The 26,403-nt window shown below is 41.5% G+C and overlaps 1 protein-coding gene across 1 annotated transcript in view; it reads left to right on the top strand.

Moving 5' to 3' along the window:
• DNAJB6 (DnaJ heat shock protein family (Hsp40) member B6) overlaps positions 1 to 26,403 on the top strand; it is a 982,130-nt gene that overhangs the window by 814,481 nt on the left and 141,246 nt on the right. The window contains exon 7 of the mRNA XM_044065582.1: positions 1,909 to 2,085. Coding sequence (XP_043921517.1) covers positions 1,909 to 2,085 — 177 coding nt within the window. The remainder of the gene's footprint in view (positions 1 to 1,908; positions 2,086 to 26,403) is intronic.

The raw sequence follows: 26,403 nt of genomic DNA on the forward strand, positions 1-26,403 counted from the left end.
TGTCCAAATGGAAATGAAATGTTTTCTTTTTGCTGCCTCTCATGCTATCAGGATCCCCTGTCAGTATAGAGTTTCCATTGGTTCTGTCATTTGTGTGATCTGGTCCATTCTGGGTTGGGATATTCTGCAGTTATAGCTCACCTGTCAGAGATTTCTGCTGGTCTGTCCTTGAATCCTCCTCTGGCTTCTAGGTTTGAGGTCAAGTAATTCTTTAAAGGTATCCTTCATATCAGGCCACCTGGGAAGCTTATTTTGCATTCTTGGGAATTCAGTTTTGTACTTGAGAAGTTGACCCAGGCTGCTTTTGAGCCTGCTTTTACAGCTTCCTTACAACATTATACTTGGAAGACTTCTTTTGGCCCTTTCTTTAGTCAGGAGTGTGCCTGGACTCCAGGCTGTCATCAGTATTCCTCCTTTTTAGTTTTTCATATAGACTCTTTATACTAATCCTTCTTTCATGCCCAGGGTGGTCAGTTAGTTGTCCCTTAATCAGTCTATTCATCTTCCTTCTTTTTTACTTTTTAGTATGTCAGTGAGAAGGTCCTTCACACCTCAGGTTTTCATAGACAGCTCAGATTATATTTACACAAAACTAAAGTTATTCACAAATTTGAGCAGTTTCTTTTCATCCCATGACTTTGGGTTTGGCTGCTTTTAAGCAAACCATCTCCAGCTGGAATTCCTTTGATGATTAATGTCTGTCCTCATCGTTAAAGCCACATTTTACTAGGCAGTTGGCTTCTCCGGTGTCTTTTGCAAGGGTCTGGATACCAGTTTTGTCCTTGAGGCTGCTTGGTCCTGTTAATACTTTCACTAAACATTTTAAGTTGGATGTTATTTTTAGGACCAGAGCAGATTTTGCCAGAGTGAAGCTTCCCTTTTTCATCCCTTCTGCATTGGTCACTGTGTAAGCTATAACCCACTTAGTTTTTGTGAGGTTTGTGGAATCTTATTGTCATATGAATTGTTATAACTGACTTATCATATACTGTTTTTATTTGGCTTACTGCTAGCACACTTCTCCATGCATTTGGATTAGCCTTGAGAGTGTGCATGCCCATGCTGGGTAGATGTATGAGTTTCATACCACCTAAGTTAGTATCTTTGCAGCCTCTAGACCATCGTTAACCTTCACCTGGGTTAGAAACCCAGATGGGCCATTAAAACTCAAGAAATTGGAAAAAAAACTTAATGTTGTGATTTGCAATTAGTTAACTCTTCTCAAATGTCTGCTTTTACAGTAAATCACCTGTTCTTTTCCTACTCACATCTTTGTAGTTCAGTTGTTTTTTTTTTTTGTTCTTTTATAACTAGGTTAACTTCAGCCAGTTGACTAGGTGCAAGAGCCATATTCTTTATGATAAGTTCTTAGATTAAAATACTTTAGTACAATATTACGTATTTTTCACCATGGAATATGAAATGGCACTTGATAACCTCCTATAGCTTTTAGTCATCTCTAACTGTAATTTATTGCTGTAACGGCTGTTGGGTTTTGGTTGCCATCCATTTTTGTTGTGTAGATGCAAGAATGAACACTTTGACAGTCCTGGATTTTCAGAAAACTTAATCCTTCAAAGTAATGTACCCACTGGTATGAGGACTGGTGCTGTGTGGTCTGTATATGTTCACCCTGATCTGATTGTGAACTGTGGCAGTTTTGCGGTAGCCGCTCATGTGGAACCTAGAAGACTGAATATAAATACTTGTTTGCATTTCTTTTATTTAGTCATAACATGTACAGTGTCACCATATTCACATAATTGGATTTTGGGGTATGTAAAGGCAAGTGACCATCATACAGAGCTACCAAGATAGGAGGTTAAGATTAAATTACTAAAGCAAAATTGAGTTTAGTACAAGACTACGTTTAGAATTAAATGTTTCCACTGAAATTTTGTTTTAAAGGTGTTGCAGATGAGCAAGCTTTGACCGAGGAAAGCAGGCGCCGTGGGCAGAATGCTTTACCTTTTCAACCATCTTTCTCCCATTCATCCAGGTCTCAGTGGAGTAGCAGCAGCCCTAGGCATGCCTATAATAATGAACAAGCAGATGACTGGCTGCAGATGCCAATGACATCAGCAGGTGGGCATTTATTTATTTATTCATTTATTTAGTATTGATCTGGCATTCCAGTAAGGCTGAACCTATTAAGATTAGAAGTCCATTGAAGTATACAGGCAGTACCATGATTTTCACTATGTCATCATAAAGCAGTGGCTTAAGAAACTAAGCATATATACAGTTATATAACAGTTTTCTAGTACATTTTAAATTATATAGCTGAAGTAATTAAGTTCACATTTCTGATTATATAGTGATACTTGTATTTGTAATATGCCATAAATTCATGTTTGTGTGATTTAGTTGCAGGTGCATGACTACAGAATGCCAAACATGTTAATAACAAACCTGTTTTTTCTTTTTAGTAAATCCATGCAAAATTAAAATAGTGTGCATCCACACTGACATTGGAATAATGTACGGAAAGTATAACTGAGTGAAAGATAAATGTGTTGGTTTGCTTGGTGATGGAAAGCCATTTGATGTATGAAAATAAAGGTAAAAAAGTTGTAGGTTAATTTAACGTTTTATGCAGTAGTTAGGGAAAGAAATCTTTAGGAGTTGCTTTATCACTCCTGTATTTGCCCTGGCAGTTGCATGTCCCAGGCCCCAGAGGATCTGTTCTATTCTCTCTACCTCCTATCCTGCACTAAGGGACCTGCCTGGTCATTAAGGATCCCTTTCTTTTGTTATCAGTCATCCGCAACGTCTGGCCAAAGAAACCTGCCACCCTAGTACAGTTTCCCAGTTACCACAGGGAATAAGAAAGTATGTTCTACCCTAGACCTAACTGTTCAGCTGAACTAATTGTTTGTAATTTACCTAGTATTGAATACATTTAAGCTACTGAGCCAGGAAGCCAGCAGCCATACCCCCTCTCTCCCCCTGAAGCTACTGATTATTTCCCTCCTTTGAATCCACTATCTGAACCATCTCTACCAGCTATCTTCATTACAGATACCTCTTGCTGTACCTTACTCTCTGCCCATTAGGAGACACCCTAATCTAGCCTTGGGTTACTCTCTTACCCCACCTTCCCATATTTCATCACAGTATATTTTCCCTATTTCACCCTGACCTCTTTCTCATCTTCTTGCTGTATTACACTGCTCTTACTTTTTTCTTTTCCCTCCATCTAACTACATTATATTCTTATTTTCCACTCTGCTATCCTTTACCTCCTCACAGTTGTATCATCACACTCCACTTACCTGTAACTACTCAGAGTCGATCAGGAAACTGCTGCTCACAGATTGGCTCTGCAGAATCTTCCTTTACCTGCTTGGGAACCTCTTACCTCTTCCTTATTCAGACCTCTGTACCACTGAACTTCTGTTTCTCCCTTCCATTACTCTACACCATTTTTGCTGATGTTCTTCGTCTTCCATTGCTGCAGTCCTGACTATTGGGTATAGTCCGCGTCCCAGTCGGCCCGAATACCAGAGTATAAGGCTGACGTCGGTCAGGGCGCATTAGACTGACGTCAGTACGTCAGGGTACTAATGCGCATGACCGACGTCATATCCTCAGTCTTTTTTGCCGCATGGTCCGATGCAGAAGCAGTTTTGCGAGTGCAGGTTGGCGTACTGAAATATTTCCGAAACCGGAGTTTCAGACCGAAACAGAGTTGGCTAAGTACCCCGTTGGGGAACATTTTGGTTTTTTCTTGCCTCAGTATTTTACGGATGTCAGAAAAAGTGAATAACTGTATTTCTTGTGGGAAACAGATACCTCATAGGGATTATCATACCTTGTGTATACCTTGTTTAGGGCCTGAGCACGGCGTTGTTGGTTGCCGCTCTTGTGCTAGGTTTAACAAAGCGCACTATTAAGAGGAGGTTAGACTGTGCCAGGTTAGTGTTTGGGAAGCGTTGCAATTATAAAATGCCGTCGGATGCTCCGGCGCCCGCTTCTTCAAGAAGCGCAAGGATAAAACTGTGAAGCCTAGGGTTGAGGAACCGGCAGTCCCGGACGTCGGTTCTTTAGAAGGCTCAGTGGAGCCGGAGGTTTTGCCAGGAGTTTCCATAGAGTCCCAGGCAGAAACTTTACTCTTACAGGATGTGCCTTCTCAGGAGGTAGGCCAGGCTGAGGGGCTTCTCAGGTGACTGTTCTTCCCTCTCTTCCCAAGGTAGTTAGGGCCTCTCCTTCTGTTGCCAAAACTTCTTTGAGAGGTAGGCCTACTTCAGCTTCAGTGGGGGCTTCTCCTAGCATTTCGGGTTCTGTTCCTAAGAAACATATGCTTAAAATGGCAGAAGATTTGATTACTATGATTAGGGGTTCTATGCCCCGCCTGATAAGAGGCCTAGGGTGGAACCGGAGTTTGATAGTTTTGAACAGTGTTCAGAGGCTTCAGAATCTTCTGTGGAAGATATGCAGGATTTTCCTACTTATTCTGATTCTGATGTGGATGATTCCACCCTACAGCTTCTCCTCCTGAGGATTTCTCATTTTCAGAGACTTTGCATTCCATGAGGGAGCACTTTAAATGGGAAGGCCAGGATTACTCTGACTCCAGGAAAAGGCTTAGGGAGTTCTTGTTTTTACCCCAGCATAGGCCTTTAGCTATTCCTCCTGTGTTGAATGTGGTGGAAGATGTTTTTGCAGAGGCTTCCCTGAACCCTGACTCTTTGCCTCCTGCTCCTGTTAAGCCTGATAGGTATTATAGGGTGCCCGAAGCTCATAAATATTTGTTTAAGAGTCCTAGGGCGGACCCAGAAACTATTTCTCAAGGGCCTAAGGGGGTAAAGGCTTCTGTGGTTAAAAATCCTGTTCCCACTGATAAAGAGGCAAGGGCTTTGGATAGGTGGGGAAAGAAAGTGTACACTTCTTCCACTCTAGCCATGAGAGCTTTGAATTGTCAGTTTCACATGCTAAAATATCAGAATTATCTCCTTTCACAATTGAAATCTAAGGTGGATGCTTTGGCGGAAGGTATTGAGTGTAAAGAGTTGCTGGATTTGGTTCATGTCTCTGAACAAGTGGGTAAGCATTCTTTGCAATGTGGTTTTGATGCTGTACAGGCCTCCTCGAGGGTGGCTGCTACCAGTTCTGTTCTTCGCAGGCATGCCTGGTTGAAGGATCAGAATTTAGCTGAGCATGTTAAGACAAGGATTTTGGATGCTCCTTTACAGTCTGATGTGTTTGGTTAGCCTGTGGAAGCAGTTTTAAAGAAAATGGAGGACAAAGCTAAGTCTATGCAAACTGTTAAAGATTTTTTGCAGGTGCAGCCACCGAAGTTTAGTAGAAATTGGCCTGCTAAGGGGTGGACATATCCTGCTTATGATTCTCAGTCTAGGGGTAGGTCTAGACGTGGTAGGGGCAGGGCTCAAGGTTCTTTTAGGCCTAGAACAGGGAGTTCTCCTGCTCAGACTTCTGGTGAGGGCAGGGGTCAGTCCTTTCGTAAACAGACCCAATGACCTGCCTTTTCAGCTGCCAGCAGATTCACGTTTGGCAGCTCCTTTGGGAGGAAGACTGTCTCTTTTCAAAGAAAACTGGGATTTAATTACTCAAGACAAATGGGTGTTGGATATCATTCACCACGGTTACAGATTTTACTTCCATACAATGCCCCCTTTCAAAGGCATGCCAGGCGTTCCTCCTCAACAAAGAAAAGAGGCTCACAAGCAAGTTTTGCAGTTACTTCACATAGGGGCCATCCAGCCAGTCCCTGTATCAGAAAGGGGCCTAGGATTTTATTCTCGCCTGTTCCTTGTACCAAAGAAGGGAAACACGTGGAGACCAATTTTGGATTTATCTATCCTCAACACTTATCTGGACATTCCCAAGTTCAAGATGTTGACGTTACAACAGCTTTTACCTCTGCTGGGCAAAAATCACTGGATGGTAACTTTAGATCTCAAAGAAGCTTACCTTCATGTGCCTATAAGGCTAAGTTGCAGGAAATATCTCAGGTTTGAACTGGAAATTCTCATTATCAGTTCTCTGCATTGCCCTTTGGCTTATCTACTGCCCAGAGTGTTCACAAAGGTTCTGGCTCCAGTGATAGCTTACTTCAGGCTTCAAGGAATTCAAATCTATCCTTACTTGGGCGACTGCCTGATTCTGGCTCAAGAAAGGGAAGTTCTTCTACAGCACCTGGAATATGTTATCGCAGTGCTAACATGCCTAGGGTATTCTGTGAGCGAAATAAAGTCCAGTCTAGTACCCTCTCAAGACATGTGCTTTCTGGGTGTGAGACTGAATACAGCAGCCCAGATGGCCTTTTTAACCCCGGACAAACAAAAGAGTCTGTCACTTTACTTCCATCAACTATCTCATCAGTCCGTGCTGACTGCAAGGACAGTCCTTCAAGCATTAGGGTTCATGGCATCTTGTATTCTGGTGCTTCCCAATGCCAAACTGCATATGAGGAAGTTACAATGGTATCTCAAAATGTATGGACACAGCACTGCCAGGATTTGGACACTGTCATTCAAATAATACCTTGCCTTCAAAAGAATTCTTGTGGTGGGCTCAGGAATGTCACCTAAACAAGGGACTCTCTGTGACCCGGCCAGAGGCAAGTCAGATCTTGGCGACAGATGCCTCGGACATTGCTTGGGGAGCTCATCTAAATGGAAAGTGGATACAAGACAAGTGGCCTGCCAGACTACAGCATCTACATATCAACATGAAGGAGATGTTAGCAGTCCAGTTTGCATTAATGGCTTTCAAGGAGTTACTTCTTCCAGGGCAGGTGTTGATTCTAACAGACAACACAACTGTCATGTGGTACATCAACAAGCAAGGGGGAACACATTCTTATCCTCTATGCAGGCAAGCAATGATGTTATGGGAGACTGCGCTAAGCCTGCAACTAACTCTTCAGGCAAGGTTTCTGCCAGGAGCACAGAACTCCTTAGCAGATGTGTTAAGCAGACAAATCATGGATCCCCACGAGTGGAAACTGGATCTTCATGTATTTCAGAAACTGACAGTGTCATGGGGAACTCCAGACATAGATCTGTTCGCTTCTCCACTAAACCACCAGCTGCCAAAGTATTGCACAAAGGGGTTTCATCACACGGCTTGGAAAGTGGATGCTCTGTCTTTCAGTTGGAAAAACCTTCATGTGTATGCCTTTCCACCTCTACCTCTTCTTCCAAAGGTACTGTTAAAGGTCAGACAAGACAGGCCAAGGATGATTTTGATAGCTCCAGATTGGTCTCGGCAACACTGGTACCCTCTACTGGAGTCTGGTAAAGAAGCCTCCATGGCCTTTACCTCTGATTCCTCATCTGTTATCTCAGAAGGACGGTCATCTGCTCAATGTCAAACTACACTCTCTTCATCTAACAGCTTGGCATATTCTGTGTTGAAACACAGCAGGTCTCAACTTCCTCAACAAGTTTTAAATGTGATTATGGAAGCTAGAAGACCTAGTACAAGGAAAGTGTATGCAGAAAAATGGAAGAGATTTTTATTTTGGAGTACAGCAAGGCATTTGGAGATTTCTGAGCCTAATTTGAGTGTGGCTCTTCAATATCTTACTGAATTGTTGGACAAAGGTTTGTCCTTCTCTTCCATAAAGATTCATGCTGCAGCAATTTCAGCTCACTATGATTGTGACCCACCTTTGTTTTCGCATCCTTTGTTCAAGCAGTTTCTTAGAGGGGCAAAGAATATAAGACCCCCGTAGAGCTCCTACTCCTGCTTGGGATCTCAATTTTGTGTTGGAAAAACTTACTCTACAACCTTTTGAGCCTGCAGCTACTGCTGAATTGAAATACTTGTCATGGAAGACTGCTTTTCTGCTGGCTATTACTTCTGCAAGAAGGGTGTCTGAGTTGCAGGCCCTTATGGCAGTAGAGCCCTTTTTGATTTTCCATAAGGATAGGGTATCATTACGTACTAATCCTTCTTTTATGCCTAAGGTGGTTTCTAGTGTGGCTTTAAACCAAACTATTCATTTGCCTACGTTTTTGCAGAACCTCAAAATAAAGGGAGAAGATTTTGCACACTTTAGATGTTCACAGGCAATTGCGTTATTATTTAAGCAGGACTAAGGATTTTAGGCAGTCTCAGCAGTTGTTTGTTTCTTTTGCTTTGAGTTCTCAGGGCAAGCCTGTGTCAAAACAAACTATTTCTAGGTGGATTGGCTTTTGCATTGCATTTTGTTATTCCCATCATGGCAAGGAGATTCCAGCTGGGATTAGGCCTCATTCCACTAGGGCTACTGCCACTTCAACAGCATTTCTAAGGGGGGCGGCAACTAAGGATATTTTGGAAGCAGCTACTTGGAGTTCAGTGCATACTTTCTCTAAGCATTATCACCTTCCTATCTACTCTAAGTCTAGGGCTGGTTTTGCCACAGCTGTTTTGCAAGGCATGTTGTCAGCTCCTACTTCTTTATAATTTGCCAGCCTCCCTTACCTCTGCTTTGGGATTCTACCCAATAGTCAGGACTGCAGCAATGGAAGACGAAGAACATAGTACAGTTTTGTACCTACCATAAATGTAGATGTTCGAGGATTCCATTGCTGCAGTCCAATTTACCCTCCCTCCTTCCCCTCTGTATTTAGGGGTGGTTGTGTAGGTGAGTTTTCATGCTTATATTTTTGTATATATTGTTGTATATATATTGTACATGTTTTTGGTGCAGGTTTTTTGGGACTTGTCTTTTTAGGATCTTCTGACATCTGGGGCAAGAAAAGACTGAGGATATGACGTCGGTCATGCGCATTAGTACCCTGACGTACTGACGTCAGTCTAATGCGCCCTGACCGACGTCAGCCTTATACTCTGGTATTCGGGCCGACTGGGACGCGGACTATACCCAATAGTCAGGACTGCAGCAATGGAATCCTCGAACATCTACATTTATGGTAGGTACAAAACTGTACTTTCATCTCTCTTTCATTTATACTTATGTTACCTTGGGTAACCTACCTTTCCTAGGTTACTATATATGGTTCTTTGCCCCTCCCTAATCTACCTGCCTGCTCCTTTCTCTGTCTCCTCCTCCTTACACCTCATATCCTTCCCCAAGGGCATATAGCCCCTCCCTAATCTACCTGTCTGCTCCTTTCTCTCTCTCCTCCTCCTTACACCTCATATCCTGCCCCAAGGGCATATAATGGGGTTGAATGGTTATGGCGCCATCTTTATCACTCCTGTATTTGCCTGGCTGTTGCGTGTCCCAGGCCCCAGAGGATCTGTTCTATTGTAAGTTTTATTGTCATTATATATTTTTTCCTTCTTATTTAATAACAATAATAATATAAGCTCTCCATACTGACATGTGTGGGATGGTATTCAGCCCAAGCTCTCAATACCAAGTAATGTGATTATTATATATGTACAGATTTGAAAGGTTATATTGCTGTTTTTATTGTGAGAAAGTTTTTCGCTGAAAAAAGAAGAATCTGTGTGGAATAATATTTGCTTAAGCCAATAAATAACTAAAAAGATGATGGATATTAATGAGCTTTGTTAAAAACAACTGATTGTAGGTTAAAGGCGTGCAAAACAGCTATTTTGAATTGTGCTGTGCCTCCCACGTGGGTTTCTAGTATGCCGCTTTGCTAGTATTGAAACGCTGCACTTTCACAGTGTTTATACACTATAGTTTCAATGTTATTATTATAGTGGGGTTCCTGACAACGCATGGCTTTAAGAAAGAACGTACTAGGCCTCAAATTGTTTTCCGCTAATCAAACAGTACAGATAGCAATGTTTTATTTTATGCGGTCTCCTCATCATCCTACCACTCGCTGTTTCATCATTTATTGTAGTAGCGTTTCACCTAGGCGTCTTGATAACCTTACTGTTTTAAGCATCCGTATAATTTCTGCTATTGTGTTTTGACCTTAATGCACTAGTGTTTGCCTAGGATTCCTGCTGGTTAACTTTTCTGTAAGTGAGTACTGCTTATTTTATAATAGTGATAGTCTTTGGAAAGGCTTTTTTTAACGTTCTGGCTATACAGTTGACTCTGAGTGATCTTTTGTACTCTAGATATAGGGATACTTTCACTGTTTTATCATGAGTGCTTAAATACTTTGCTGGTGTATTTTGACCTTATTGTAACAGTGTTTGCCTACTATTTCCTGTCGGCCACTTTTCCTTTAAGCAAGTACCGCTTATTTCAAAATGCGATCATTTGTGGAAAGACTCTTTCTAACTATCCTGCTATACAGTTGATGCTGGGTGGTCTTTTTTACTCTAAATAAAAGGATACTTTAACTGGTGTTATCAGGAGCACTTAAATAAGCAGTCGGATGGGTGCTTTCACATTTTTTTCTGTACAGGCCTTTGTGTATCTTAGTTTAGGTACTATATTCGAGCTTCTATTTGGGATATATGTGGTCGGAGCACTGCTTTTAATCCTTCCATAAAAGGAATATAGTCAGGACCCACCTGCAGAAAGGGGCAAGCTTACTGAGTGTAATTAGACTGAGCAAGGACTCTGTAGGGATAGTTTAATTAAGGTATAGGGCAACGGAGCTTGTTTTGCCCATAGCAGCTATACTTTTGTTAAGGAGAGTAGGTGGTTTGGGCAAAGAACTTTTGGCAAAGCTCAGTGGGAGACGCAATTCAAGTAGCCGTTTTATTTATTTTTATTTATTTATTTTTATTTTATTGCAGTTGGTTTACCAGGATAGTCCATTGGGCCATTGAAGAACCCGTTTTCAATGGAGTCCTGGGGAGAAAAGCTCCAAAAAGAAAAATAAATGTACATTACAGTAAATATATAGGCACATGCAATAAAAGAGCATGAGCACCAAAAAGAAAATAAATGTACATTACAGTAAATATAAAGGTACATACTATAAAAGAACAAAAACAAAATGTAAATGTAATTAACATTTGACAGTGACAATCTTGATACAGGCTAATGAGGGAATAAAAGCAAAAAACGTAAATGCATTTTAATGAACAGACATGGTAGATAATTAGAGTAGAGTGCTAGTACAGGGAAGGTAGAGTTGGTTATGTGGGGTGGGTACAAGAGCATTCCCATTGAGATGCTAGGTGTAAGAAAAGTGACTTCTTGAAGGCAGAGTGGTTGGAAGTAGTGCGGATGTTTGGTGGTAGGGAGTTCCAGAGGCGAGCAAGGCTGAAGGAAAGGAGGTTTTTGCCTGGGGGATGATTTGGTTTGTGAACCTCTAGTAGATTTTGGTTATTAGACCTTAGAGCTCTATTTGGATGGTGCATTTTAAAGGCAGAGGAGAGGGAGGGACAGTTAGAGGGGTTTAGAATAAGCTTGTGGGCTAGATTTAGTTGAGTATAAGCAAGATAGTTGGAAAGTTCTAACCATTTTAGTTTATGGAGGGAGAGACAGTGGTGAGTTGAAGACTTATGGGTGGTAGCGAATCTAGCAATTTTGTTATAACAAGAGGTGAGCTGTTTTTTTAAGGAGCACTGAAGATTAGTAAGTAGTGGGGCACCATAGAGGAGGGAGGGAATGAGGAAGGAAGTAGCTAGGGCAATTTTAGTGGTAGGTGTGAGGTAGGCATTTTGTCTATATAGCATGCCAAGTTTTTGATGTGTTTTTTTGATGTTCTTTTGTAGGTGGGAATTAAATTTGAGTTGGTTGTCAATAAGGACCCCAAGAAGTTTGGTCTCTGACACTATTTCAAGGGGAGAGTTGTTTTGACTGGTTACTAAGAGTGATTTTATGTTGGCGGGAGGGAGTTTGGAGGGAGTAAATAACATTAATTTGGTCTTGGTGGCATTGAGAGCTAGATGATTGCAAAGCATCCATTGCTCTGTGGCAGAGAAGGTGTCTTGAGTGAGTTTTTGTAGGGTGGGGATAGAAGAGGCAGAGCAGATGATAGTAGAATCATCTGCATATTGGATAATGCTAGAGAAGGGGATAGATTTGTGGAAGTCATTGATAAAGATGTTAAAGAGAAGAGGGCCCAATATGGAGCCTTGTGGGACTCCGGTTGGGGTGTTTAGGAAGGAGGAAGTTGCTTTTTTCCATTTTACAGCTTGTTTTCTGTTGGAGAGATAGCTGGAGAACCAGTTCAGAGAGGAGGAGGATAGGTAGAGTTTAGAGAGTTTAGTTAGGAGCAGGTTGTGGGAGATAGTATCGAAGGCTTTGGAAAGATCGAGGAGTAAGGTGGAAACAATTTGTCCAGAGTCTCGGGCTTTATTTACTATTTCCAGGAAAGAGAGAATGGCAGTCATGGTGCTGTGATTAGGTCTGAAGCCATGCTGTGTGGGGGTTATAAGGTTGTTGTCTAGGAGATGAGGGAGGAGTTGGATTTGCACACATTTTTCAAGGATTTTTGAAATGGGGGACAGGATGGCTATGGGTCTAAAATTGGTTGTGGTATTGTTACCTCCTTTGTGTAATGGTATAATAAAGGCTTGTTTCCAAATTTGGGGAACAGTGCCTTCTAGTAGGGAGCGGTTAATTAGGATGCTAATTGGGTAGGCCAGACTTTCGGCAGCTATGTTAAGAAAGTAAGGGGATATTATCAGGAGCATTGGTACATGGTTTCAGTTTCTGGAGGAGTTTCTTAATAGTAGTAGTAGGGATGGGATTTAAAGTGAAGATAGTGCATTTGTGTGGTGTTGGATTTTGGGGTGGTATGGGTGAGGGTAGAATTTGTGTGGAAGAGGTATTGGTGGATTGGGAATTGGGAGTTGATTGAGAGATTGTGGGGGTGAGTGATGGGGTATTAGAAGATGGGGAGGAGGTGGAGAATGAAGAGGTTAGTTTTGAAATAGAGTCAATAAAGAAGGAATTAAATTGGGTGGCTAAATCTAGTTCTGGAGCATTTGGATCTGGGGTAGGAGTATCTGGTTTGCTGGGGTGGAGGAGAGTGGAGATTCCTTTCCAGAATTTTTGAGGGTTGTTTTTGTTTTGGTTTTGGAGTTTAGAGAAATAGTTTTGTCAATCGAAAGAGATAAGTTTCTTAGCTTTATTGCGGAGCAGTTTGTATTCGTTGAAGAGTGGGGTTGTCTTATGTTTTTGGTAGTGTGCCCATACTTTGTCTCTTTGTCTCATGAACGATAGAGTAGTTTTAGATAGCCAGGGGGCTGATTTGGTTTTTATTCTCTTAGTCTGTAGGGGAGCTTGGGAGTCTAGTAATTTTAAGAATGTAGAGTTGAAGAATGAGACTGCGTTGTCTAGAGGTAATGTTTTCAGACATGTCCAATTTACAGCATTTAGTGAGTTTGAAAAGGTTATTGGGTTGAAGTTTTTTTGGTTGCGGATAGTAATGATGTTGTGGGTCCGTTGAAGGATAGTTGGAAGTCGGTGGGTAAAGGTGGGTAAGTGGTCACCTAGTGGGTCGGGAAGGATGCCACTTTTGGTAAAGTAATGGGGATGGGAGACTAGGATCCAATCCAGTATACTCCCATTAGAGGGGTTTTTGGCTGGGTGAGTAGGCACGTTTATCAGTTGTGAGAAATGGTAGAGGTTGATATTAGTGTTGTTTGAAGGAGCTTGGGTAAGGGTCCAGTTAATGTTTACGTCTCCAAGGATTATGGTTTCATTGCTAATGTTACTGGATAGCCAAGAGAGGATAAGTTCAAGTGTAGAGATATTGTCACCTGGAGGGATATAGAGGGAGGCTATACATATTTGTTTGTGGTTATTGATTTGTAATATAGTAAGGAGAAGTTCAGCGTTGTTGAAGTGTGGGATAGGTTTATTGTAGGGGGAAACTACTAGGGAGGAGGAATATATAAGGGCTACACCTCTGCCTTTTTTGAGAGGTCTGTCTTTTCTTATGATGGAGTAGTTTGGGGGAACTACTTCTGAGTCCTTAATATGTGGTTTCAACCAGGTCTCAGAAATAGTCAAGATGTCAGGTTTGTTGTGTATAAGCCAAGCATGAAGGTTGGGGACTTTGTTAACGATACTTTGTGAGTTTAATGAGGTGAATAGTAAGGATTTAGTTGTGCTGGTTGAAGTGGCAGGGCCTGGGTTGGGATGGATGTCACCTGATAAGAGAGTACTGATCAGGTGTTGTATGTAATAGTTTAGGTTAATGTTAATAGCAGGGTTGTGAGATTGGGGTTTGTTGTGAAGTGTAGGGATTTGCTGGTGCCTATAGGAATTGAGATTGTGTGATGGGGGATAAGTTTGAATCGAAAAAGAAGTAGGTTGTCTGAGTGATAAAGATAGGAGGAAATGGGAGAGTATGATTGTAGTGGAGGTGAATTGTGGTGGTTAGTTATATGAAAGGAATGGGAGTTGAAGCAAATAGTAGGTTGGGAGAGATGGTGTAAGTAGGATAAGGAGAGGAGAAGTAATAGTGAAGGGAAGATGGAGGAATATTTAGAGAGCATGTTTTGAAAAGTAACAGTAGCACAGTGATAGAATATTGATGTTGGTGTAAGGAAGATAGTGTTATATAGAGAGAATGTATGATTTGTTAGATGTGAAAGGAGAGTGGTATTAGCTATAGAGGGTGTGGTCTAGTAGAGGGAATGGAGTAAGATTGGTTAATTAGATTAGAATGAGGAGGTTGGTTAATTAGATTAGAAGATTGGTTAATTAGATTAGAATGAGGAGGAGAAATAGTTTTGGCGGGAAAGGAGGGAAGGTGTGGTTAGAGAACTGAGTAGTGATTGGAGTAGAATGGAAGTGGGAGTGGATTGTTGGAGGGATAAATGTAGAGGTGCTGGGGGCGGGTGGGATTTGGGGTCCGGGTAGGGGAGCGGAGTGAGCCACTTGAGGCCGGAGCAGGGTTCAACAACAGCAGAAGATGAGCGAGAGACTATCAGAGAAGCAATAAGAGTGAAGTGTAAGTAGTAGAAGGTGAGGTGGAGTGGGTCTGGACAGAGTGTAAGGAGTGGGCTAAAGGAGTGGAAGAGGGAGTAGTTAGGGTCAGAGTTTCTTCTAGCACAAGGAGAATTGTGAGGTAAACCCTAAGTCCAGAAAGAATGGAGAAGGGGTGTGTACTAGTAGACTATGCAGGAATCCAAGGCTCACCAGTGTAATACTTGGACTAATGGGATGGAAGGAGAAGGGGGCAATAGTAGCAAAGAGCAGTGAGAAGTATGGAAGATGGAGGAGTATAGTAGAGTGGGTTTGGCTGCTGGCAATCCTGACAGGGAGTATACTGCTACTGGTAGGAGAGCTAGAGTACAGTAGTACTAGCTTAGCAGGTGTACGTACTTTATGTTCTTATAGAGTCTCTTAGGTATACTTTGTCTTCGAAGGGAGCTGAAGCAGCAGAGAGTATTTCCTTGGCAATAGGGAGTATGGCCCTAGTTAGGTCCAAATATCCACCCAGGCAAGAACACAGGGGGAAAAGATTCAGGGCAAAAAGCTGGAGGAGAGAAAAGATGGAGAACAAAAACACAGTTAGTAACATTTAAGAAGCACTTCATCTACTATTACTGTATCTTCTACTATAGTTTTGTAAGGAGGAGGCTACTAAGTATATGTGACACTAGTATGTATGTACAGTCTACATAGAAGGCTAGTGTGTTTATACAATCCACATAGAGGCAGTAGAACATGTAAATGAGGCTAGTAACGCTAGATAAGGCATGAGCATATATTACATTTTCTAGTAATGTAAGTAGAGCAAGGTCTAATAGACAATATCACACAAGCAGCGTTCTACAGAGCACGTGTAGGGAAGCACATTGTTTTAAATAAATACAGTTGCTGGCTTCTAAACAGCTAATGAACAGCAAAATGCATCAAAGTGGTGAAAACATCCCATAGCAGTAGCTAAACAGCCTTCAGACATCTGGTAGAGGTAGTCGCAAGTGTAACAAAACATGCACAAGTCCGTCGCTATCTAATTTTAAACAAAACAGCCTTTGAAAAGGAAGAAACCTCTAGTACAATTATCTATGCACCTTATGGCCAAAACCTAATTCAAGGGAGCGGAGATAGCGTGTACCTGGGAAGGCAGTCGCTATTTGAATAAAACATTGAACAACAAAATCAAGGCAGCTATCATACAACCAATTAAACAGAGTGGTGAAAATATCCCAAATAATGAGTTAATAGCTATCAGGCAACCAATAAGGCAGTTGCAAGTATAAAAAACATTCATAAGTCTTAGTCACTTGTTCGACATATAACATAACAGCCTTTGAATAAAGGTAAACCACTGGTGAAGTTAACTATACAGCCTAAATTATTATTGAAAGTAACAAGTGAACAGCCGTCAGGCAAATAATAAAGCAGTCGCAAGAGTAAATAACTTTCACAAGTCTGTCACTATTTAACATTTAACGTAACAGCCTTGAATACAGGTAAAACCACAAGTAAAGTTAATTATAAAAACCAATTTAGGAAGCAGAGATTAAGTAAAGGTTAACTATAAAAAGTGAAAAGTTAACTATAAAAACCAATTTAGGAAGCAGAGATAGCGTTTGACCTGTGTAGGCAGTCGCAATTTGAAAAAAGAACATTTGGGACATAAAGCAAGGCGACAGAGATTCAGCGAGGAAGGCAGTCGCTAATTAAACATTGGCAGCTACATCCACCTTATTGTTGAGAACTTGTCCAACACATGTTTGTGTAATTACATCATGACCTACAATGATTTGTTGTATTTTTCTATTGCCATCTATCTCACTTAAGTAATACCGAGTAATATTGTATTATCTATATTACGTTCTACTACTCCTTATTGCTCTTAATTATAAATGGTATCTCACTAGTCCCATATGTCTGCATAAAACTGCTTGCTCATTTGATATCCTTGTGACTATCTGTATAGGTCTAATTATGTTAATGGGAAAGAACTCTATCTTTAAAGCTAACTTAAGATTAACATCCTAGCATTCTTAGCTACTGTATACAGACAAGGTGCTATTTATTCACTGTTTTAACTGTTTTTTCACACTGATTTGTTAAGTAACAAAGAAGACATTATTGTTGCCTTAACACCTAACTTGTACTTTTTTCTCTTTCCAATCTTCCCAGCGCTCTACCTCCTATCCTGCACTAAGGGACCTGCCTGGTCATTAAGGATCCCTTTCTTTTGTTATCAGTCATCCGCAACGTCTGGCCAAAGAAACCTGCCACCCTAGTACAGTTTCCCAGTTACCACGGGGAATAAGAAAGTATGTTCTACCCTAGACCTAACTGTTCAGCTGAACTAATTGTTTGTAATTTACCTAGTATTGAATACATTTAAGCTACTGAGCCAGGAAGCCAGCAGCCATACCCCCTCTCTACCCCTGAAGCTACTGATTATTTCCCTCCTTTGAATCCACTATCTGAACCATCTCTACCAGCTATCTTCATTACAGATACCTCTTGCTGTACCTTACTCTCTGCCCATTAGGAGACACCCTAATCTAGCCTTGGGTTACTCTCTTACCCCACCTTCCCATATTTCATCACAGTATATTTTCCCTGTTTCATCCCTGACCTCTTTCTAATCTTCTTGCTGTATTACACTGCTCTTACTTTTTTCTTTTCCCTCCATCTAACTACATTATATTCTTATTTTCCACTCTGCTATCCTTTACCTCCTCACAGTTGTATCATCACACTCCACTTACCTGTTAACTACTCAGAGTCGATCCGGAAACTGCTGCTCACAGATTGGCTCTGCAGAATCTTCCTTTACCTGGTGTAACCCGCTCCATTCACCCTGAGGGCTCACTCTGCTCCCCTACCCCCAAATCTCATCCACCCCCAGTGCTCCTACATTTATACTTCTGAGGCCACACCCCCTCGATAGCTATCCAATAGCTTTCAACAACTTATTGTACATCACATACCTACAAACCCACTCCCATACTAGGAATACTTTTACCACCTCTGGAATACTACATCACACTAGACTCTCACTCCCAGCCGCTACACTTCTGACTATATTCTTTGGTTTTACCCACCATGCCCTTAACCCACAAACCAATAACTTATAAATCTGTTTCTCTTACTTGCAGAGGTATCCATTCTATCTACACTATATATCCTTACCTTTTATGAAAACCTACATTATACTGGTTCCCATCATCCCTTAAAACAAACATTACTTTTAAATCAACTAACCTTCCAAAGCCATTCAATCATAACATCTACCTCAACCTCTCTCTCACCTAAATATCATAGGGGAGCCTATATTACTTTCCTTCAGTGTAGGAAATCACAATATATTTTCTGTAAACTACTGAAGCCTACTTATACTCATCAACAACATCCTCTCCTCCATGGTGACATTCATCCCAACCCAGGACCAAACAGCAACACCCCTATAAACCCCCTCCTACCTCATCCCTCTACCCCATTCACTCCCAATAGAACCCCTAATTCTCTGCTTATAGCACATCTCAACATACGGATTTTAGCCAACTACATGCTCTACTAGACATACACTCATTTGATATCCTTTGTTTAACTGAAACCTGGCTCAAACCAGTAATAAAGGACAATGAAATTATCCCACCTGGTTATAGTATCCTAAGAATAGACCGAACAACCAAAAAGGGTGGTGGGGTAGCAATTCTGTATACATCTCTATTACAGGTTACTTCACTAAATGTACAACCACCTTTAGATAGCAATGTTGAAATCCTTATCTCCAAGCTACAGGTTAATGCCAGCAAATCTATATACATAATATGCTCCTACCTACTTCCAGGCAATAACATCAGCATCCTAGAAAATATCCCCTGCTGGCTTTCTGTATCCTTCCCACAAGAAACCATTGTACTTGGTGATTTTAATATAGACTGGAACACCTGCACCTCACACAAACCCACAGCCCACATAAACCTCTATGGTTTTTCCCAAACAATCACTACCCCCACCAGAATCCATAAACCCAGTAACAGAGAGTATGTTAGACTGGATCTTAGTAAATAGTCATCCCCTCTCTTATAAAGCTGGTACCCTTCCTGACGATATTGGTGACCATTCACTTACTTATATACTCAAACAAAAAAACTTTATTCACAACCAAACTACCTTTAAAACTCCCCGGAACAAAAATAATCCAGCAAGCTTCCAAGCAGAGCTTTAAGCCTGTGACTGGTCACCCTTAAAACAACTCCCACTTGAGGAAACAGTGTCTCCAAATTCTTACAAATCTTAGAATTCCATGCCCCGTCTCGCTCTATAAGAACTAGAAATAAAGCAGCTCCATGGCTCACTAAAGAGACTAGGCAACAAATCTTACAAAGAAATAAAATCTGGTCTAATTGGAGAAACACTAAAAACCCAATTGATCATCAAAACTTTAAACAGCTGAGAAATGCCACCAAAACTCAGTACTACTTGATAAAAAAACTATTACTTTAAACCTCTCCTCTTCTCCATTTTCATCAATGATCTTAGTATAAATCTTCCTCTAGCTACCTGCATACAATATGGAGATGAATCCACACTAATTTGTAATGCCTCTTCTTTATCAGAACTCCAATCCACCACCCAAACAGTTTTTAACCTAGTTGAAAACTGGCTCATACAACGTTGCCTTCTCCTAAATGTCAAAAAAACAAAACTATTGCTATTTACTCTAACTCTAAAATCCTCCCCAATAAATGTCTCCATTACATCCAACGATGGTACTGTCATAGCTCCTGACCCAACTCCCAAACTCTTAGGTGCAATAATTGACCACAGCCTTAACTTTGACTCACATATCAACTCTACTATTAAATCACTAAACAGAAAACTTGGTTCTCTGTATAGGATAAAACCTTTCCTTACCCCTGAAGCCAGAACTACCATTGCCCATACCCATCTGATTTCTACCCTCCTCTATGCCGCCCCCATTTGTACTAATCTTTCCAAAAGCAACCTTATTAAGCTGGCAACATCCTATAACAACATTGCCAGATTTGCTACAGGCTCTCCATTTAAAACTCAAACAGCTGGGATGGCTAGAACTGCAAAACCAGCTGATATTTCAACAACTCACCATCACCCATAAGATTCTGTACCATCCTAGTAATACTCCTACTCTCTGTAGCCTTATCTCCCCCTATGTAAATCTTACTACCCTTTGCTCAGCAAATAAATCTCTGGTTACCATCCAGAAATCCCACAGCAAAGCAGGTGATTCTCTTTTCTCTAATTCTGTGGGGAAGATTTGGAATAGGCTTCCCAGCAAACTTGCATCATTATCATCATTACCACTCTTCAAAATGCAACTAAAAATTCTACTAAAGACACAATGGCTATGACCATGTACTAACCCAGACTAACACTCCCCAGTACATTGTTACTGTTTACCTCTCTCCCATTACCCTTAAAGTAGGATTAGTAATCCTCCCCTTTTTCCCAATTTTAAGTCTAATTTTTCTCAGGGAACTACCATTTGAGTATGTACTTTGTAACACTCATCCAGCTGTAAGCACTACTGCTCCACCTTGTATATAGAGTAACAGTCTTTTTACTTTGAGAGTATTATTTGTTTAGGTGTATATATGCAAACTTTTTTATTATCTTAGAGATATACTTTATTAATCAACTGTAATGCATTTATTTCATTTCTTACTTCTTTCCTAACCTACTTTATGATGAATGTCTAACCCTTTACCATGTAAATAGTACTGTATTGTTTTGTTAAACTCTGTAGTCAATTGCTTTAAAGTTAGCCTTTTGATGTAAATCCCCATCAACAATGTATTTCAAAAAATTTTTAGTTTTGCTGTACTGTTTTATTAGCTTAATTTTGGAGTTTATCTCCCCGGGCCTCTACTGAAAATGGACATGTATCCAGTTGGATTAGCCCGGTAAACAAATGTAAAATAAATAAAAGAATAAATGAAGGAAATGAGTGTGAGAGAAGAATGTTGAATATGGCAGAAAGAAAGGAAGGACTTAGAATTACAAGGCCTTTTTACTGTGGTGTATATTGAGTTTGGAGACAGTGAGAGAGTACAGGATAGGTACCAGTATAATGAATTAGAGGAAGTGGGGGGATGAGATATGAGGAATTCTAATAAGGACTGTAGAGAAGAGAAAAAGATGTAAACTGAAAAAATAAAAGGGAAGCTTGTAACTGTTAGTTGAGTCACATAATCCACAGTTAAGACAGAGATCAGAATGAAGAACAACTAAGTATAGTTGCAAGTTGACAATTTGGCTTTGAAGTACTAGCTAGGATTCCCAGTAAGGAATTGGAGGCAGGGTACTCCAGTTAGAATAAGTACATATCAAGTTCTGTAGCCTTAATGTAGTTGTTGACTGTACTGTGTTTAAAGTTAGTCTGCGTAGAAGACTATTATAGACTTCAGGATGCAGAACGCTGCACCCCTTTAAATTGCTTAAATTTGTTAAAAGCATTATGTAGTTGCCTTTTTGAAATAAAACATTTATGCTGTAAGAATGCTTTTGATCATACGTGGAAATCTTGTCTATTTCTTCTCAGCATGATTTGCTAACTGTGGCACTCCAGTATTTACCATCACAATTGCTGTAAGATATATTCAGCACCATCCTTTAATTACAGTAACAGACTATCTGAATAAGGCTGCTGTTCCTTGTCAGGGGTTCAGTGTTGCTGTGGTACTACAAAATTAACTTTCTGTAGACCCCTAATGAATGCACCCCCCCCCCCAGATTTGCCTGTTTTACAGACTTCATAAAGGGGCAGATGTGAAGTTGTTCAATCTCGCCGTTCGTTCTTCACTGATGGGTTCGGAGCCGATGTTCGAGTGTTTCACTGTTGCAGTCATGAATGTAGGGTTCTCCCCTGCCGGCAGGCAGCCCTCGGTCGGCCAGAATCCCAAAGTCTGGGTCCGGCGTCGGCTGTTCAACCATGCTCCCTGACATCAGAGCGCCGGGAGTACAAAGCTGATAGCCGACACCATCTTCTCCAGTCTTTCTTGCCGTGCGGTGATAGCATTTCGCAAGTGCCGGTCGGCTGACTCCGGACGAATTTTACTGATATACTTTAATCCGAAGATTTTCTTCTCCACTCAAAGCTAAGTACCCCTTTGGGGAAACTTTTTTCTTGCTCCACGCCGATGTCAGAAAAAGTTAATAATTGTATTTCATATGGGAAGCAAATACCTCATAAGGATTTTCATTCTTACTGTATTCCTTGCATGGGCCCTGACCACGACGTAGCTAGTTGTCGGTTTTGTGCTAGATTCAATCAACGTACAATTAAGCGAAGGTACGATTTTGCCTTTCATTACTTCGGTAGGCACTTTAATTACAAAATGTCATCGGATACGGTTCCGGCTACCGGAGTTCACAAACGTCGCAAGGATAAAGACAGGCCTCCGAGGTCCAAATCTGATGATAGCGCACAACTGGAGCCAGCTTCAGGTTCGGCAGTCGTCAGTGAGGCGCTTTTGCAGCCCCTGTCGTCGGCCATTTCAGAACCGACGGCCGAAGCGAACTCTCATGAGGAGCCAACCAGGCCTTTAAATATTCCTGTTGCAGGACCTTCGGACAGTGCTCCTTCGGATGGGTCCGGAGCCGCTGTGCAGGTACCGGCTTCCGAAGGGGTTTTCAGGCCTACTCAGCTACTAATAAAGGCAAAGACTCCTACAAAATCAACGACTTCTACACAGGCCTCTTCTGAACCAGCTCCCAAGTCACAGAAACAGTTACTAAAGATGGCGGAGGATTTACTTACTATGATTAGGGGTTCTCATCCCCCTCCAGACAAAAGGCCTAGGCAGGATATCTCTTGATTCCTCTGATCAGGCTTCTGTTTCCTCTGTTTCTTCTTCCAATCAGGAATATTCTTTCCCTCCTTATGAGGATTCTGATGCTGAAGAATCCATTCCTTCAGCTTCTCCCCTGAGGATTTTTCTTTTGGGGAAACTTTGCATGAAATGAGGGAACATTTCCACTGGGAAGGACAGGAGTATTCGGAATCCAAGAAAAGACTTAGGGAATTTCTTCTTCTTCCCCAACATAGACCCCTGGCTATTCCTCCTGTTTTGGATATTGTGGATGATGCCTTTTCGGAGGCTAACTTAACCCCTGACTCTTTTCCTCCTGCTCCTGTTAAGCCTGATAGATATTACAGGGTTCCTGATTCCCATCAGTTTTTATACAAGAACCCTTCTGCTGACCCTGAGACCATTTCTCAGGGTCCTAAGGGAGCTAAGGCCGCTTCTGCCAAAAATCCTATTCCTACTGAAAAGGATTCTCTATCCTTAGAAAGATGGGGCAAAAAGGTGTACATTTCTGCTACTTTGTCCATTAGGGCTTTAAACTGTCAGTTTCATATGTTTAAATACCAGCAATTTCTACTGTCTGTCTTAAAACAAAAGCTTGCTTCCATTTCTGCCTGTGCAGATGATAATGAATTACATAACTTATTGCATGCCAGTGAACAGGTTGGGAAGCATGGTTTACACTGTGGATTTGATGCCTTGTAGGCTTCTTGTAGGGCTGCGGCCTCTGGCACAGTCATTAGAAGGCATGCATGGCTAAAGGAACAAAATTTTCCTGAACAAGTAAAGGCTAAATTATTGGATGCTCCTGTTCAGCATAATGTTTCGTTTGGATCAAAAGCTGAAGAGGTGATTAAAAAGATGGAGGATAAGGCGAAATCCATGCAAACAGTTAAAGATTTCTTACAAGTACAGCCTCCTAGATTTAGCAGGAATTGGCCTTCTAAAAATTGGTCCTTTCCCTCTTCAGGCAGGCCTCAGAGGGGTAGATATAGACGTTCCAGAGGGAGGCCTCAAACACAAGCTGCTTATAGACCAAGACAGTGGACTGCTTCCACTCCTAGGGGAGGACAGGACAGGTCACAATCTCAAAGGAAACAAACTCAATGACTCCCACTGTTGGGCTACAGGAACTTCTTGCCTGGAAGCCCCTCTCGGAAGAAAACTCTCTCTTTTTTATCAAAATTGGACTCAAATAACCCAAGACAAATGGGTATTGGATGTGGTTTTAAGAGGTTACAAATTCCATTTTCACACCTTGCCAAGGCCAAGAGGATGGCCAGACCTTCCAAAACATCAATGGACGGAGGCCTTAAACCAGATGGAAGCTCTTTTGGCTATGAATGCCATAGAACTGGTTCCTCTTTCAGAGATGGGAAAAGGTTTTTATTCAAGGCTCTTTCTAGTCCCAAGGAAGCAAAACTCATGGAGACCCATTCTGGATCTGTCGGTCTTGAACACCTTTCTAGAAATTCCAAAATTCAAGATGCTTACTCTACAGCAACTACTTCCAATGCTGTTCAAAAAATGCATGAATGGTAACTTTGGATTTAAAGGAGGCATATTTACACATTCCTATCAGGCAGGATCGCAGAAAATACCTCGGGTTCAAAGCCGGATTGAGGCACTTTCAATTCTCTGCACTGCCCTTTGGATTATCTACTGCACCCAGGGTCTTCACCAAATGCCTGGCTCCAGTAGTAGCTTACTGCAGACTCAAGGGAATTCAAATTTACCCTTATCTGGACGATTGTCTAATTCAGGCAGACAGCAAGGATGTCTTACTCCAGCATCTAGAATTTGTACAGAACCTCCTCAAGTTCCTGGGATTCCCTGTAATCATAAAAATGTCAAATTTGACACCATCACAACAGATAACTTTTCTGGGTGCACTTCTAAACACCACAACCCAGATGGCATTTCTGACATGCAAAAAACAGTTACAGCTGGCTTCAACTTTCAGAACCTTGGCAACTTTAACTTGTCTATCTGCAAAGAAATTCCTGCAGGCTTTGGGTTACATGGCCTCCTGCATCCTTCTCGTACCATATGCAAGACTACACATGAGAAAAATTCAGTGGTACCTAAAAAGTGTATGGTCTCAGCATTGCCACAGTTTAGACATACTGATCTCCGTCCTTCCTTGCCTTCAAAAGGAATTTCTTTGGTGGTCCAAGGCATGTGCTCTAAACAAAGGGAAGCCCTTCCGTCTGCCTCCTGCCTCTCAGATTCTAACCACGGACGCCTCTGATTATGCTTGGGGAGCCCATTTTCAGGGCAATTGCTTGCAGGGCCTTTGGACAAAGGATCAGAAGCACCTGCATATCAATTTAAAGGAAATGTTAGCCATTCAGGAAAGCTCTATTGGCCTTCAGGAATCTTTTACAACCAGGACAATTGTTAATACGGACAGACAACACCACAGTTATGTGGTACATAAACAAGCAAGGGGGATCTCATTCCTACCCCCTTTGCAGACTAGCCATGGATCTATGGAACACAGCTCTAGCTTGCAATCTGGATCTTCAAGCTCAGTTTCTACCAGGGAAACAAAACTTCCTGGCAGACAGTCTGAGCAGAAATCTTTCAGATCCACACGAGTGGATGCTGGACATCAAAATATTCAGGATGATAACAGCAGTCTGGGGATGTCCTCACATAGACCTCTCTGCATCCCATCTCAATCATCAACTACAGACTTTTTGCACCAGGACTTTCCACAGAGAGGCTTGGAAAGTGGACGCCCTGTCATTCAGTTGGAGGAACCTCTCGGGATATGCTTTTCCGCCTCTTCCTCTTCTTCCACGTGTTTTATTGAAGATAAAACAGGACAAGCCCAAGATGATAATCTTGCTGGCTCCAAATTGGCCTCGGCAGTTTTGGTATCCAACTTTAAGAAACCTATGCCTGGACCCCCCTTGGGTTTTACCTCAGTCTCCGAACCTTCTGTCCCAACATCAGGGTCAGGTTCTCCATTCTCATTTCAGAACTCTCAGCCTGGCGGCCTGGTTAATCCAGGGCCTTTGATTTCTTCTTTACTGTCCAAGCAGGTTATGGATGTCATTTTAGAAGCCAGACGTCCTAGTACTAGAAAATCTTATGCAGGAAAATGGAAAAGATTTTGTTCCTGGATGCAGGCTCAGGATTCTGATCCTCTTCTTCCAAACATTACTTTAATTTTACTTTACTTGACAGGTCTCTTACATAAGGGTCTCTCTTTTTCTTCCATTAAGATACATGCCTCTGCTATTTCAGCTCATTATAATACAGACCCTCCCATCTTTTCCCACCAGCTCTTGCGACAGTTTCTCAGAGGAGCTAAGAACTTAAGACCTCCTAGATCTCCTCCTATTCCTGCTTGGGATCTCAACTATGTTTTGGAAAAACTAACCTTGCCTCCTTTTGAGCCTGCTGCCTCTTCTGACATCAAGTTTTTATCTTGGAAGACAGCCATCCTGTTAGCCCTAACCTCTGCCAGGAGAGTTTGAGTTACAAGCCCTTATGGCTGTGGAACCTTATATTATTTTTCATCAAGACAGGGTATCTTTGAGGACTAATCCTACATTCATGCCTAAGGTGGTTTCCAAAGTGGCTTTAAATCAAACTATACATTTGCCAACCTTTTTCCCCACTCCTCAAAATAAAGGGGAAAGGATCTTGCATTCCTTGGATGTACACAGACAGCTACGTTTTTACCTGAACAGAACCAAGGATATCAGAAAATCAGAACAATTGTTTGTTTCTTATGCTTCAAGTTCCCAAGGTAAAGCCATTTCAAAACAGACCATTTCTAAATGGATTGCTCATGGAATC

The sequence above is a fragment of the Protopterus annectens genome, chromosome 3.part0 (genome assembly GCF_019279795.1).
Source record: "Protopterus annectens isolate FY-2018-M chromosome 3.part0, PAN1.0, whole genome shotgun sequence".
Taxonomy (NCBI): Eukaryota; Metazoa; Chordata; order Ceratodontiformes; family Protopteridae; genus Protopterus; species Protopterus annectens.